This window comes from Lissotriton vulgaris, chromosome 5 (genome assembly GCF_964263255.1).
Source record: "Lissotriton vulgaris chromosome 5, aLisVul1.2, whole genome shotgun sequence".
Classification (NCBI taxonomy): Eukaryota; Metazoa; Chordata; class Amphibia; order Caudata; family Salamandridae; genus Lissotriton; species Lissotriton vulgaris.
The window spans coordinates 1,928,916,805-1,928,933,571 of record NC_141693.1 but is presented as its reverse complement, the minus strand read 5'-3'; the positions used below and the strand labels follow the sequence as shown (position 1 = coordinate 1,928,933,571).

At 48.1% G+C, this 16,767-nt stretch overlaps 1 protein-coding gene across 1 annotated transcript in view; it reads right to left on the bottom strand.

The window, feature by feature from the left end:
- The window catches only part of LOC147717753 (olfactomedin-like protein 2A), a 227,722-nt gene that overhangs the window by 175,959 nt on the left and 34,996 nt on the right, over positions 1-16,767 (bottom strand). Inside the window, exon 3 of the mRNA XM_086919879.1 lies at positions 224-331. Within this exon, the coding sequence (XP_086776005.1) occupies positions 224-331 (108 nt within the window). The remainder of the gene's footprint in view (positions 1-223; positions 332-16,767) is intronic.

Genomic DNA, 16,767 nt, shown 5'->3' with positions numbered 1-16,767 from the left:
GCTCTATCCCGTCTCTCCTCGCTACACCACGTGTTCTACTTGCGGCTTCCTGCCCGGTCACACCCTACTACACCATGCACTCTACAGTAAAACTCTATTCCTTGTCCTTGCACACCAAGGGCCCTGCCTTGCCACCCTCTTTCTTGCATTCTGTACCATGCATATTACCCTATAAGACCCCTTTAAACAGGAGAGCCCTACCCACCAATGCCCTGTCACTCACCTGCTCCAGCGCCTTCATCTGGGTCTGGATGCGATGCAGGTTCGAGTTCAGCTTCCTGAGGTCCAAGCTGTGCACAGATGCAGACAGGCCATCAGCTAGCGTGGTGATCTGAGGGACAGAGGACAGGCAACAGGGTTAGACTGCACAGCGGAGCTGCAGAAATATCCCCAGGGAGCCCCCGTGTGAGCTGTGGGACCAGGAATATCCCGAGGGAGCCCCCGTGTGAGCTGTGGGACCAGGAATATCCCCAGGGAGCCCCAGTGTGAGCTGTGGGACCAGGAATATCCCCTGGGACCAGGAATATCCCCAGGGAGCCCCCGTGTGAGCTGTGGGACCAGGAATATCCCCAGGGAGCCCCCGTGTGAGCTGTGGGACCAGGAATATCCAGAGGGAGCCCCCGTGTGAGCTGTGGGACCAGGAATATCCCCAAGGAGCCCCCGTGTGAGCTGTGGGACCAGGAATATCCCCTGGGACCAGGAATATCCCCAGGGAGCCCCCGTGTGAGCTGTGGGACCAGGAATATCCCCTGGGACCAGGAATATCCCCAGGGAGCCCCCGTGTGAGCTGTGGGACCAGGAATATCCCCTGGGACCAGGAATATCCCCAGGGAGCCCCCGTGTGAGCTGTGGGACCAGGAATATCCCCTGGGACCAGGAATATCCCCAAGGAGCCCCCGTGTGAGCTGTGGGACCAGGAATATCCCCTGGGACCAGGAATATCCCCAAGGAGCCCCCGTGTGAGCTGTGGGACCAGGAATATCCCCTGGGACCAGGAATATCCCCAGGGAGCCCCCGTGTGAGCTGTGGGACCAGGAATATCCCCTGGGACCAGGAATATCCCCAGGGAGCCCCCGTGTGAGCTGTGGGACCAGGAATATCCCCTGGGACCAGGAATATCCCCAAGGAGCCCCCGTGTGAGCTGTGGGACCAGGAATATCCCCTGGGACCAGGAATATCCCCAGGGAGCCCCCGTGTGAGCTGTGGGACCAGGAATATCCCCTGGGACCAGGAATATCCCCAGGGAGCCCCCGTGTGTGTGGGACCAGGAATATCCCCTGGGACCAGGAATATCCCCAGGGAGCCCCAGTGTGAGCTGTGGGACCAGGAATATCCCCTGGGACCAGGAATATCCCCAGGGAGCCCCCGTGTGAGCTGTGGGACCAGGAATATCCCCTGGGACCAGGAATATCCCCAGGGAGCCCCCGTGTGAGCTGTGGGACCAGGAATATCCCGAGGGAGCCCCCGTGTGAGCTGTGGGACCAGGAATATCCCCAGGGAGCCCCCGTGTGAGCTGTGGGACCAGGAATATCCCGAGGCAGCCCCCGTGTGAGCTGTGGGACCAGGAATATCCTGAGGGAGCCCCCATGTGAGCTGTGGGACCAGGTTGAGCTGTAGTGAATGCCCGTATCTGAGATATTAACAAAGGAGCTTTGCAACTGCCTTGGTGTGATCTTTAGGGAATGTCCTGATCTTTTGTGAGCTGCAGCAAGTTCTGAATAGATGTGAGCTGGGGAATCATAAATATCCCGCTCCGGTCTGACTTGCAGGGAGTTGCCTGGTCTAGTGTGAGCTGGAGGGAATGTCCTGATCTAGTATGAGCAGCAAGAAGTGTCCCAGTCTTGACTTATATCGCATAGACGGGGTTCATGACTGATTTCATTTGAGCAGTGGGAATAAATTCATTTGGATTTTCAGGGGTAGCTTTACCGCTCTTCTGGTGTAAACTTTAGGAGGGGTCCTGGTGTTGGCTGTATGGGGAGGCCAGGTGTGAGCTGCAGGAATGTCCTGATTTCAAGGTTCCTCATGCACGGTACTATAAAGGAACCCTAAAGACTCCTATGTTTTCAGATTTTCCAGTAGCAGGGCCTGCCAGTGGGTGGTGGCACTCCTAGATGGACTCCGTACTCTCTTATTTGATGGCTTTGGGAAGCTACATCTTTGAGTGGGTAAAGGTTCCGCTGCCTTTGTGGTATCCATTCCATTGGTGGCTTAGGAAGCCAGATCTTCTTGATGGGGTGTTGGAACCAGCACTTTCTGGTTGGCTGAAGGGATGCCCCCAGCCAGGCAGAAACTACCGCTCCGTCAAGGGTGGGTGATTACACATGCGTTACAACCTGTGCTCCTCCTCGGGTAGCTTGGCACTGAGCAGTCAGGCTTAATCCAGAGGCAACGTGTAGAGCAAAGGCGCAACAGACAGTCGCAATAAATTCACTGAGGATCACAAAAGATGCTTCACACAAGATGTCTGTGAAAACACTTGTATCAAACACACATATTCAATCTTTAAAACATGGCGGGGGACTTTGGGCAGATGCCGTCACTGACCTGGGAGGGTCATCCTAGCAGGGCACCAGATCTTTGCAGCCTCAGTGCTGCCCTGCTGCAGCATTCCCCAGGCTCCCTGCTGCCTGCCGCTTTGCACGGACGCGGCGAGGCGGCAGATCGGGGACTACATCCCCCAACACCTCTTGCGCCTTGGAAGGCGTGCTTCCTGTCCCGCCCCCGGAGGTGCGCTAAAGGACAGCTCGAGCCCCGGGGGAGCGGGGGACTTTGGGCAAGACGCCGTCACTGACCTGGGAGGGTCATCCTAGCAGGGCACCGGATCTTTGCAGCCTCAGTGCTGCCCTGCTGCAGCATTCCCCAGGCTCCCTGCTGCCTGCCGCTTTGCACAGATGCGGCAAGGCGGCAGATCGGGGACTACATCCCCCAACACCTCTTGCGCCTTGGAAGGCGTGCTTCTTGTCCCGCCCCCGGAGGTGCGCTAAAGGACAGCGCGAGCCCCGGGGGAGCGGGGGACTTTGGGCAGACGCCGTCACTGACCTGGGAGGGTCATCCTAGCAGGGCACCGGATCTTTGCAGCCTCAGCGCTGCCCTGCTGCAGCATTCCCCAGGCTCCCTGCTGCCTGCCGCTTTGCACAGACGCGGCGAGGCGGCAGATCGGGGACTACATCCCCCAACACCTCTTGCGCCTTGGAAGGCGTGCTTCCTGTCCCGCCCCCGGAGGTGCGCTAAAGGACAGCGCGAGCCCCGGGGGAGCGGGGGACTTTGGGCAGACGCCGTCACTGACCTGGGAGGGTCATCCTAGCTGGGCACCGGATCTTTGCAGCCTCAGCGCTGCCCTGCTGCAGCATTCCCCAGGCTCCCTGCTGCTTGCCGCTTTGCACGGACGCGGCGAGGCGGCAGATCGGGGACTACATCCCCCAACACCTCTTGCGCCTTGGAAGGCCTCCCCCCTTGTCACTTCTGCTAAAGGAGGTAGAGTGTACACACATTTAATTGACTAATTCTGTAATACTACAATCTCTACTCTGATCATGTCCTGTAAGGGGGAATCAAGTCCAGCTGCGCAGGGGTGGCCAGGTCAAGTGGTGCAAAAGCACCAAACGATTAGCACAAGCTCACTGCCTACTGTTCATGTGATAGACATAAATTGTCCTTGTTATTCTCCATCTAGTACGCTATCCCCTCCACTATTCTCCCCAAGAGTGCATATCCTGTCCCTGTGGGATGAACTAAACAGTCTATGCAAAACAAAGTATGTCAGCGTGGAATCACCCTCTTTCGCCAAAGGCCCCTGTACTACAAGTACTAAAGGCAGTACACAGAAATCCCCCTTTTTATTGAACAAAGTTAACACACAATCCTCAGTACTCTCACGGCAATTACCAGACAAAACAAAGCATGATGAGGTCAATGCCGAAGGGAATCAATCCAAATCCCATAAACCACCTGTAAGCCTTGCACTGTCTGTTAATAATCTCCCTATCACCATGGAGACTGATGCCAAACTGGATGAACCGATATCTTATTCCCAGATTCCCCTACTGACTCAGATTGAACAACTTGTTAAAAACATAATTTCCCCACTAGCAGAAAAAATCAACGCCATAGGGTAAAGGCTTTCGGGTCTAGAGAATAAAATCACGGCTATCCTGAAACCCATCAATAATTCAGTAACATCGAACGGACCCCAGCCATCTACTACTATCCCAACAGCTAAGCCAACTCCCAACCACAAAAGCGTTCAAGCCACTTTACAATCTCCTAAAATCCCAGATTCAACCACTTCCAAAGCTCCCTTCAAATCTGCTTTATCAAGGCCCTTAGAGGTTAAAACAGTACGCAAACTACCACACATACACCTCCCGCCAGAAGCCGCGCCATATGTGTCCGTCCTCTCAGGAGTACCAGCACTTGCGATGGGAAAAGCTGAAAGTCAGCAGGACCTATTGAACAAAGTCATATTCTGGATGGGAAGAAATAGACCCCTACCACCGGACAAAGATGGCGGAATCTTGAGTGTGAAAAGGGTGGGCTGGTTGGGCTCACTACCAAAAAACATTTCTGGGGACTTGGTACTGGTTAGATTCAGGAACCGGAACATCGCTCCATACTTAAGATCTTGCCCGCCCCAAGAAGGGGATGGCCCAATACATATTTGGGATCTACTTGACTTTTATCCCTGTATGCCAAATATCCCCCGGTTAGGACCAACAATAGCCTACCACCATTCGCTGGGTGGGGGAGTCCAGGCACCCAGTGGTATTAGTTTCTCTGTTTCCAACAGATTTGATCCATTGTACCACTGTCGCAACTCTTGAGTCTACTCACCTTAAGGGACAATTCCGTATACCTTTACTCCTGATAGGGATAAACCCCTTGAATAACATGTCACACCACTGAACTTTGAGGTTGGGGATATGTCTTTTGTATTTGAAGTTACGTTGTTCTTGAATGTACATATCTATTTTTAATGACTGTCTTTTTTTTGTACGCTTTTATGATTTAAAAAAACAAAATTGAATAAAGTATTTTCAACAGCAAACATGAACATCAGGTACGTTCGATCATAAAATACATTTGGAATTATTACTAGCAGTACTAGGCCCACTCGTATGATTATGATATCAACAGTATACACTTGAGGACATTTCCTAATAAACCCCCCCCCCCCCCAACAGAGGGATCACCCTTATGTAGTGGAACACGCTGCCCATCCCAGGCCTACCCTGGCATTCCTGATGATACAGTCCCACACATTTATATGGCACACTCCAGGTTACAACAATATCACAAATATGTACATACATGCAACAAGAACACTCTTTAAAAGCACTGTAGGTGGCAGCCACACAGAAAAACCCAATGTCAGATATGTTGTGATCTTAGCACCAAATCAACGTATACCGCGGCACCGCCGGCCAGTGTTGTGGTTCACAGGCAGTCCACACACTATAACTCCCACACACTCACCCTGCACCGCTCTACGGTGCAACAGGTAACCAGCACAGTCCGTACAGAACGCTCTTGCACACATACGCACTCATCACCCTAATGCAGTGCCACTGGTACCCAAGCAGGTCAATCAATCAATCAATCAATCAGGGGTTGGTAAAGCGGGCTACTCACCTATGAAGTTTCAAGGAGCTGTGGGGGGGGGGAGTTAGGGCAGCTCCAGTCAGTCTTGAGAGCCTGTAAGTGGATGAGGCCAATCTGCCTGCAACTATCCATTTTGTCTGCCACCGCATTTATAGATGCCATTTATAATCCTCCTAATGAAATGTTTTGCGACAGGATTTTTAACTTTTTAAAATGTTTTTTAGATATATATTAAAATTTCTAAAGGATGTTATGATTATCATCAGTGATTTTATCTGACGTTTTATAAGATTATGTATATTTGTATATCTTATTCTATTGTTCAAAAATGTATGTTTTATCTTTTGTGTTTCTTTTTATGTAGATCTCATTTGAGTTCCAAAATCATAAATAAATTGAACTTGAACTTGAGAGCCCGTCTGAAGGTGTGCAGGGTTGGATCAATGGATAACACACTCTGCAGACTCCGTCACCTCACCCTCCAGTTCACCGCAATTGTCCTATACACCTGGATGGTAAATAACCAACCCCGCATCCCAGACATGAGGCAGCACGCGGCTGAAGCCACTTAGTCTTGGCCTTCGGGAAGCAGGTGGGATTGTGTATGAGTGTTGGAGCCTGAGAATGGTCCCGGGTCTGCACGAGATGACCTGTGCCCTTGATCAATGGAGAGCACACTACCTGTAGTGCCTGCCGCAAAGAAGAGATGCTGGTGCACTGCCTTGAGACATTGAGACTTTTGAATGAGCTATGAGTGTTTGCCAGGAGGGCACTCCAACGGATCATGAAAGGCTTGAATGAAGAGGCCCATGTGGAAGAAAACAATAAAAGAAGATTTGATGGACAATAGAAGCCTGCCAGAGAGGCTTTTTGAACGGACTCTGGGCATAGTTGTTTTTCACAAGAGGTTTCCGAGTGATTGTATAGACTAGGTGTTAGGAGACTGATACTTATTGTTTGGCTGGCATTGTTTTAAAGTAGAATTCTGTTAAGTAAAAGCAGAATAAAGTCCATTCTCTGTAGAAGAGTATCCCCTTTTCACCTCAGAGCATTAATGAGGGTCACCACTGTTTCACCTGAACATACAAAAATTACTGAAATGCATAGGAGCCCTAGAAATGTTGCTAGATAGTTTTGGGATTTGCTTTCTGCTTGGGGTTGTGAAAGATTATAGTTTCGTTTGTAATAGTGGTCACTACTTTCCCCTGTTGTCTATATGTTCTTAATAACATGTTTTCTAGTGTTTTTTAAACATGACGTTTTCTTTTATGGGTGGGATTGTTTTTTTCTACTCAATTGACTTCTGTACCCACCTCCCAACCTGTGTCTCTTCCTTCTATTACTCCTTGGCATTCTTTCCATATTTTACCAGAACATGAACTGGTTAGGAGATCAGAGTTTACTAATAATTCCTTTGTACAGCTTCTGCATCAACAACAGTTAGTAGTGAACATCACTAATTGTTGGGTGTGCAGTCTTATGCCACCTACTACAGATAGAGGTATTCCCTATTTGGTCCTGCCATATGTGGCCTTTGTGCTACTACGTGTGTAAGGAGACGTGTCCCGAGAGAGTTACTAAGGAATAGGATTATGCTCCAGCAACATCTTGATGATCTGATGAATATAGACCTGGATTCAGATTGACGCAAGTTTAGGTTATTGCCTATGTAAGGGCAAAAGGAGGGTCTGAGGTTCCGTGAATTCTGAACCTGGGTCATAAAGGTCGTGGTTCTGCTACAATTTTGGTAACAGCAAACCGTAAACAGTGAGTTCAGCAAGTATGAGTGTTTTCATCATGTTACACCGATGGATTCACTGTGTATTTGAAGATTTCGTTCTGAACATGGGTTCCATTTTGTGCATGGCAGCCATTTTGTAGTTGCCCTCACATAGGCTGATGACTTTAGCTGACTGCTGGATGACCTGAGTGAACTGACCCTGTTGCCTGAAGCTCACCTTGTTAGACCCGTTTCTTGCCCAGTAGCTGATCAAGATTAAGGATCAGAACACAGGAGATTGTAAAGTTTGGTATACACATACACACCCCTTATCCTACCTCTCATCTGTTTCTGTTTCTTCTTTTTATGACCTGTTTACGATATGGGTTGTGGTGTTCTATTATGGGTTTGTCAAGCATTGTGTAAGAAGGAATGTTGGGTTTTTTGCATGCTTGCAAAAGCTAGGACTACCCCTTACTTTTGTGCTGAATCATGTAACCCTAAACATATAAAAGGCCTCTGTTCTCTGTATTCCTCAGACTGCCTCATTCAATTGCTAAGGCAGCTGGGTGACGTAGCCTCACTTAATTAAGTTTAATAAAGATGTCTTTTTCATATTTCAGCTTCTGTGCCAAGTTCTTTATTGATATTAGTAAGGCCCCTGAGAATGAAGATTTTCCATTTCCTCAGGATTGGGGAGCGCTAATGATAACTGCAGTCCTGAGTAGCAAGTTATCTCCTCTGCCTATTTTACCTCTTCCCCACCATGATGGATCATCACCTCTGTCCTAATGCTTGAAAGGACAATAAGCTCTGATGCCACTTTTTTTAAAGGTAGACAGTCATAATTGTGATGCAGTGGGCCCCCCAAATCCCTCGGCCCCAGTCCTACTGCATTTGCTCCTTTATGATAACCAGCAGTGGACACTTACACATTTGGCAGCACTAAAGAATGTCCCTTTTAAAAAAACAAAAACACTTATATTGTCCCCTTCTTTGGGGTATCTCTCTGAGGAAGCAGTTTCTGGCCATTTGTAAACATAAAAACGAGTCTGCATACAGTGCTCCCTATTCTGGGCCTTCTCTTTGATAGTATCTATGAATCTTGCTCCTTTTCTCTGTCTCCTAGATTACTGTGAGGCCCCAGGGATCGAGAGGATTAGGGATCTGAATACAACCCTGCTGGCCTTCTACCTGCCACCCCATGGACTCAGTTTTCACACAAAAACTGCCCCTGAATGGTTAATACTGATTTTGAGATGCCTCTGCCTGAAATCGAAGTGTGTGGTGGTAGTGCAGAAAGTTAAAAAGAAACCATGCAATTATGAGTTTCTGCAGCAGCAGCATTTTCCACATAATTATCAGATTACTGCATTTGCTACATAATCTGCAGATTCAACAAAAAAACTTGATTCTAGCTCAAATGGAACAAAAGTTACATAAAGCCCTTTGCAAAGATTGGCCGATAATCTTGTAGTTGCTTACTGCTGTATTTGGGTGCTACACTGGTACTAATGAGGTGAAATATTTTCCCCTGTCAGTGTTACCGCGAGTTAAAATGACAAAATAAGGAAGTAATGCTAACCACTAAATGTGGTGCATTGTGTCGCATAATTTACATTTTCTTGCTGCATAATTTAGTCAAATTTGCCTTATAATGTTGTCCTCTTCTGCTGAATAATTCCAGTGGATCTGCTTAAAGCTTTATGATGTCAAAGATCTATTCTTTTTAAGATGTAATGTAAAGGAGTTATCAGCTGGGATCTGGAATAGTGGAGACACTTACAAAAATGTCTGCATTAGATACAGTTTGATTACTTATTACTGAAAAGTATGTTTTGTAAGAACTTGTTTTATCTCAATCACTGCATCATTTTGCAGCAGCCTAGCTTAGAGTAGGTAAATACTGTTTTAAAATAATGACTTACATATTCACAGTGCTTTCTGCCACAGGCAGGGTCATCCTCAAACTTTTTGATTCTTCCTCCCTTATTTTTCCTGACCCGTGGATATAGGCAATAGGACTCTGCGCACTTTACCACTGCTGATCAGTGCTAAAGTGCATATGTTCTCTGTGTAAATTGTTATAATGATTGGATATACATGATTGGCATATTTGTATCACCAAGATGTCCCTAGTAAAGTGCACTGGGTGTGCCAGGGCTGGTGATGACAAATGCCCCTAGTGGGCCTGCAGCACTGATTGTGCCAACCACAAGAGTAGCCCAAAAATGGTGTCTCAGGCCTGCCACTGCAGTGCCTGTGTGCAGTCTGTGAACTGCCATGTCATCCTGGTCAGTGTCCCCACTGACCAGGACTAAACCTTTCCTTTTTGTGCACATTGGTCACACCCCTATGGAAGGCCCAAGGTACCCCCCTGGGCAGGGTGCAGTGTATGTGAAAGGTAGAGCTTGTACTGGTGCAGGGGACATGCTCTGGTAGTGAATTACGGCCATTTTCGTTTTTCACTATTGTAAGGCTATCTTGCTCCATAGGTTAACATGGGGGATGCTGGCTACAGTGGCTACCAGCATTTCTTCCCATAGGAACAAGATAGGACATACGAGTCTAGTATCCCTGAACTCAGAATTTAATAACACATCTTTTAGGAAAGGTTGGTTTTAAATCCTGTGTTTGAGAACAGCACGTTTAGAAAGTTGCTGTTCTCCTGTCTGACCTTTCTGTGTGCCTTGGCCTGTTTGTGTATTGCCTGTCTGGTTTGAGAGTGACAGGGGCTGGGGATTCCCCAGTAGGCTGGCTGAGTCAGCCCTAGGCTGAATGACTGCATTTGTAACTTGAGTGGTGGGAGGAGATAGCACCTGGGCCTGAATAGGGCTGTGCCTGCCTTCCACGATGCTGGCTCCACCTACTGCTGGGTGGCTGATCACCCTGCCCCTCACTCTGAAAGGAAAGGAGAAGCCAGGAAAACAAAGTGCTCAAGAAACACCCAGAACTGGTTCAGACCGGACTCAGGGCCCACTTGCACAAAGAGAACAAAGGGGCATATTATCAAGAAAGGGCGTTACATTATAGCCGCTTTAATCGGCAGGAAACTGCCGATAAAGCGGCGATAATGGGCTTGATAATATGCTCTATGGAATTTCAATCGAAGCCCATGTTAGATGTCTTCACATTTAACATGGGCTGCGATTGGAATTCATAGAGCATATTATCAAGCCCATTATCGCCGCTTTATCGGCAGTTTCCTGCCGATAAAAGCTGCGATAATGTAAGGCCCTTTCTTGATAATATGCCCCAAAGACTTTTAGGGGTATAAGTACAGGACAACAGAAAATTAGATCATCCTGGAATCAAGAAGGAACCTCTGCCAAGGATCAAGCTGGAAGACTGAAGAAGGAAGACTGCCCTGATGTGTTGCCAGGGCTGACCTGCAGTTGCTTTGTTGCCAAGGAGAGGGGATCGACTTTGCTTTGTGCTGTGTCCCCTTGCTTGAAGGAATCTCCAAGGGCCAGAAGAAGAGCTGGCTCCCTGTTCTGAAGTCCCAGGAACAAAAGGACTTCACCCCCAGCTTCCCCTGAGCTCTACTGAGAGAGTTCTGTCCTTCCTGGAGTGCGTGGCCCATGTGTGGTGCCTCTGGAAGTCGTACCTGTGCTGGGAAGCTGGAAACTAAGATTTGAGAGACTTTTCTACAGAAAAGTTATTGCATCGCTCGCTGCGGAGCGCATCCCCGACAGTACGAGGAAATTCCTGCCGCTACGAAGGTCGAGATCGTCGCAGCGCCTGTTGCCGCTGTCAGAGCCGACGCATCCTTCATTTGCGGGACGCACCCGATCGGTGCGGGAAGTCTAACATCACTGCGAGTGTCGTCACAGAGCCTGTCGTCGCTGGGTGAGATCGCCGCACCGCCTGCTTGCGGACCACATCACGTTGCTGCGAGAGTCATCGCCGAAGCCATCTCATCGAGGAGCTGCGAGAGAGAAGATCACCGTTGGTCCGCGCATTGTCACCCCGGAGATCATCGCAACTCCAAAGATCGTCGCATCGTGCCTTTGCGAGAACAAACTTCCTACGGAACCTACGCACCGGAATCCATACAAGTGGCCTTCCTCCCCATACAGACCGTATTCGTCGCAACACGCCCGCTGCTGCAGCGGGGCTGTCGCAAACGCCTCCCCAGGGTCTCAGGAGCAAAGCATCGCTTGTTTTCCACCGCACCAGCTTCTGCTTTAGGAATTTTGTCGCAACTAAAGGTACTGTGTCTGAAACGTGACGCAACTGTGAACTTTTCACGCAACTGTGGATTACTTTATCTCAACCTAAAGAACTTTTATCGCAACCTTAAGAACTCTTTTAAAACCATATTCTTGAACTGTGTATGTTGGATTTTTGTCATTTTGGTCTTGTGTAGTTTAGATTAAATACCTTTATTTTTCTAAACTGTTGTGGAGTCAGTTTGTGGTGTTTTCACTGTGTTACTGTGAGTATTGGTACAAATACTTTACACATTGCCTTCTGATTAGCCTTGACTGCTCGTGCCAAGCTACCTAGAGGGTGAGCAGGGGTTATCTCAGAGGGTTTCCTCCTTACCCTGACTAGAAGCAAGGGTCCCAATTTGGACAGTGGTGCCTACCTCTGCCAACTAGAGACCCCCATTTCTAACACTGGGCCATTGGAATTATGCGGCAGGAGAAGGCCAAATTATGCAGCATGGTTGACTAAATTCTGCAGCAAGCAAAGGCGAATTATGCTGCATATTTTGTGATAGCATTACTGTACTTTTTTGGTATTTTTACACTTGTTAACATTGTCCTGGCCTTTATTGCCCCTCATAAGTACCAGATTAACACCCACTTATAGCAATAAGCAAAAGAAAGGTGACCAGTCAACCTTTAGAAAGGGCTTTCCACTGTGAGGTAACATGTGTTGCTGCATTTTTCATCTGCAAATTATGCAGCAGACAACGGATTATGTGCCAAATGCGGGAAAACCATAACTATGCGCTGTGAGCGCAGGGTGAGTGTGAAAGTGAAGGATGAGAATGAGGAGTGAGTTGTCTGAATGCAGGGTGAATTCCCAGACACTTGAAGTTAATCTGCATGTTATTGGCGTAGAGTTTCAGATATAAGTTACGCTTCTTGCTATTATGGAATTAATCAGGGAATCGAGGGGGAAGGAAATAAATAATGTGCTGATCATGCAACAAACTTCCAGTATTATAATTAGGGTTGCCAGCTCATTATTTTGATGTTGCAGATGGTACAATAATAAACAGTCACCTATTTTCAGCACTTATCTGTGTGTACTTCTAAAAGCAAATATAAAGCACTTATAAATGTGTTCTAGTGCTGCTTGAATGTTTCATGACTGAAAATAAAAGAAACAGACAGAAAGTCAAATTACAAATAGGCAGAGTCGGGGCCAAGGGGGTACTGGAAAAAGATAAAAAAATAAGCCTCAGTAACCAGTTTCCAAAGGTATGCAAAAGGTCTTTAAAGACCTGTGAAACACTGGGTGTGCTGGAGTCTCAATAAGACTCCAGACACTGCCCAGCCGAGCCCCCAGCAGAACACCCACTGACCTCTGGCCCCACGGCACTCTGAGGGCTTCGTAGTAAATGAAGACAGCCTGGAAATGCAGCAAATAAACATTGCTGCACTTCCAGGCGTCTTCATTTACATGTGCTTGCCGAGGCCTTTGCTGCCCCCCCTGGGAAGCTGTCCCCCACAGTTTAAAGACCTGTGATCCAGACCCTAGGGAACTCTTGATAAAACAAGCATTTGCAATGCAATAGGTCTCGCATTAGGAACGTTTGAGCTATTGGTATTGTAAATGACATTTTTTATTCATGTGTTGGTTTTGAAAATAGCGAAATTAATAGCTTTTTTACTTACAAGGCAACAGTTTTAACTTTCACAAATGTGACACCTATAGCATATGTAATGCAATATGTGTTGTATTTACGTGACTTAGATGTATTGATATTACAAATAACAATGGCTTTTAATTGTTTTCAATAATTAATACTTAAATAAAAGTTATTGTAATTTATAATGGCAATAGCTTAAACTTTTGTAAATAACTTGTGAAGATTATGTTCAGTGTATTTTATTGTGAGGAAAATCCAAGAACAGAAGTGAAATATTAACATCTTTTTGAGACATTTGTAATAAAGCTTAAAACATTGAGAGAAGATATTTGAACCAGCTGTTGTTGAATGGTTGCACAGATTGATGTTGTGGTGGCGACGAGCGATGTTGTGGTGGCGTCGAGTGATGCTGTGGTGGCAACGAGTTATGCTGTAGCTTTCAGTGATGCTGTGGTAGCGCATAGTGATGTTGTGGTGCCCCTGAGGGATGCTGTGGTGGTGCTGAGTAATGCTGTGGCGACACGATAGATAGATAGAGTGAGTGCGATAGATAGATCGAGTGAGTGCGATAGATAGATAGAGGGAGGGCGATAGATAGATAGAGGGAGGGCGATAGATAGATAGAGGGAGGGCAATAGATAGAGTGAGGGTGATAGATAGACAGATAGATAGAGTGATGGTGATAGATAGCGTGAGTGTGATAGATAGACAGATAGAGTGAGGGCGATAGATAGAGGGAGGGCGACAGATAGATAGAGGGAGGGCAATAGATAGAGTGAGGGCGATAGATAGACAGATAGATAGAGTGATGGTGATAGATAGCATGAGTGCGATAGATAGATAGATAGAGTGAGGGCGATAGATAGATAGAGGGCGATAGATAGAGTGATGGCGATAGATAGATAGAGTGAGGGCGATAGAGAGCTAGATAGAGTGAGGGTGATAGAGGGCGATAGATAGAGGGCAATAGATAGATAGAGTGAGGGCGATAGATAGATAGAGAGAGGGCGATAGATAGATAGATTGAGGGCGATAGATAGATAGAGTGAGGGTGATAGATAGAGTGAGGGCGATAGATAGATAGAGAGAGGGCGATAGATAGACTGAGAGCGATAGATAGACTGAGAGCGATAGATAGACTGAGGGCGATAGATTGAGTGAGGGCGATAGATAGATTGAGTGAGGGTGATCGATAGATAAAGTGAGGGCGATAGACAGATAGAGTGAGGGCGATAGATAGATAGAGTGAGGGCGATAGATAGAGTAAGGGAGATAGCATTTTTATCATGTATTTGTGTGGTATTCTGCCTGGAAGACAGAAACACACTGTGTTGTATTTTAAAAGCCAACGTGCTTGTTTGGTGTGACTCGCTTTTAGGAACATTGCGGTACAGTAATATGGTGCTTCGCAGATCATCACAGTACCTCACACCTTCTTGTGAATGATAGCTAAGCCTTTGGCTAGGATTAGGACAGTCCGTTTCCCGCAAGAACATCGCTCATGTGACATGTGATCTTGTACGTTTCCTCACTCTGGTGGCAGAGGGACATGGTGCTTCTACTATCCCCATGGTACATTCCCTCCGCAGCCGCAGCAGACACGGTCAGGGCGAGCCGCTGACATCCAGTCCTCATGTAGGGAGGCATAAAACGGGCTCCCGGGCTTTGCTCTGCTGTGAGGCGGGAGCGAGGCAACCGAGTCTCTGACAGTCCGCTCCCTCACAACGGGGGGTGGATACTGTAAGCGGTCTTTGGAGAAGGCACCAAACCCAGCCAAGAAGCTGTAGCACAGAGGGGGCACCCTAGGGGAGAACAGATGTGTTTTCTGGATACTCAACTGTGCCACTTAAGGTGCTCCATACGGTGGGATTGTAGGTGTGGCACTTGTCTCAATGCAAGCACAGAAAATGCCCCCATTCAGGTACTAAAATCCAGCCATTATTGGGGTACACTATCTGATATCTTTGTGCCTTGGTGTCACTGCACCTGCTGCACCATCCAACGCTATGTCACAGAATGCATGCAGAACGTGTAAACAGATACCCTAGGTTAAGGACAGGGCGAACTTCAGTTGTAACACTATAATATACATACACGACACTGAGACACGTTTTTAAAGCGCACTTTCACCTCAACCTGGCTCTTGGAGCTATAGGACCTCACCTTACCCACACGTGAAGGGTGAAAGGTTGCGTTGACCCGCTAGAACTTGTAAATGTGTCCATGTATCACAGGTCCATATATAAAATGTATCAGGTATACACCAGCTGTTCTGTGCTATTTCTCTTTATCTTCTATGCCCCCGTCGACCAGAGGCTCACGTGTGTGCCCACGTCGCTGAAATACAGATGGCCAGTACCTCGCCGTTCGGCCTTGGCGCCTCTCCCGCGGCGGGCCGACTCCGGAGCGCTTGCTCCTGCCCTCTGCCGATACTGGGGCCTGCTCGCGTGCTCTCCCCGAAGCTCAGGAGCAACTATTGATCACAGGCTAGCCTCGACTTTTAACCGCACGCCTCTGGCGGGTAAAGGAAGACCAGAGCGGGTGCCCTCACATGCAGCAGCTGGTGGGAGGGCTTTTTCAACAATTATGCGCTTGTTCCGGCCGGGGGCTCTCCGCTGCTTGGTCCACGATGTCCCCTGCGGTGCAGCCCCGGAGCCCGGTTCCCAGCTGTTACGTGGCAAGAGGCAGGTGTACACAGCAGTGAGCAACGAGCCAGGCCCAGGGGTGCAGTTGGGGGCTCGCTGCTCCCTACACCCTATTTATTCAATGTGGCACCAGCCAGCTCACAGTTCTAAAGAGCAGTGGCAATCTCTGGCCATAGAAAGGCTAACAAACCGCTACCATCCATACACAGAACACACCATGCCTCCTCTAGCGCTACTTTTTCTTTAGCCCTCTCCTCGCTACTTGCCAGCGCACAACTCTGCATTCAGTTTACTTAATCTGCTAGTGCCCTCCACAACACCTCCCATCCCTCACAGCTTCTTTTCTTAGCTCTTTGCTTACCAGCGCACGGTGATGCTTTCAGTTCACTGAATCTCCCTGTGCCTCCCAACGCACCAGAAACCTTCGTGCTCCCCCAGCCGCTTCACGCTCCTTCCTTTGGTCTGTATCACGTAATTACCCATGCATGATTTTGGGGGTTTGCCAGACCAAATCGGGGGAGCCGGCAGCCTCTATCCCAACGCTAGACCGTCGCTGACGCCGTGACCTTCTCGCTTGCAGCTGCTCATCAGTGTCAGCATATGTTGTCCAACTCGTTGTTATTAGGGTTAGGCACAGTTTATCGGTACTTGCTGGTGCTGGCAGTGTCACATGTTATTGCACCTTTATCCCTCCGTGTTGCGGTTTCACTTTCGATTCTGCTTGTCTTGATCGCCATCTTGCCGCTCTACCAAGCACTCTCCGTATGTATCTTGATTTTCCATCCAGTACTTGCTTTTGGTGTCTTTGTTTCAGTGCCATCGGTTGCTGCTGCTGTTCCGATGCATTGAACTTCCTTTTTGATCCCTTTTCCTTACGAGGCTCTTTCTGGACTGCTGTTCTTAGTCTCCGATCCGACAGAGCGATGTTCTTAGGCAGCCATTTGCTCTGCAGTGCAGTTCCCTGGGGGAAGTGC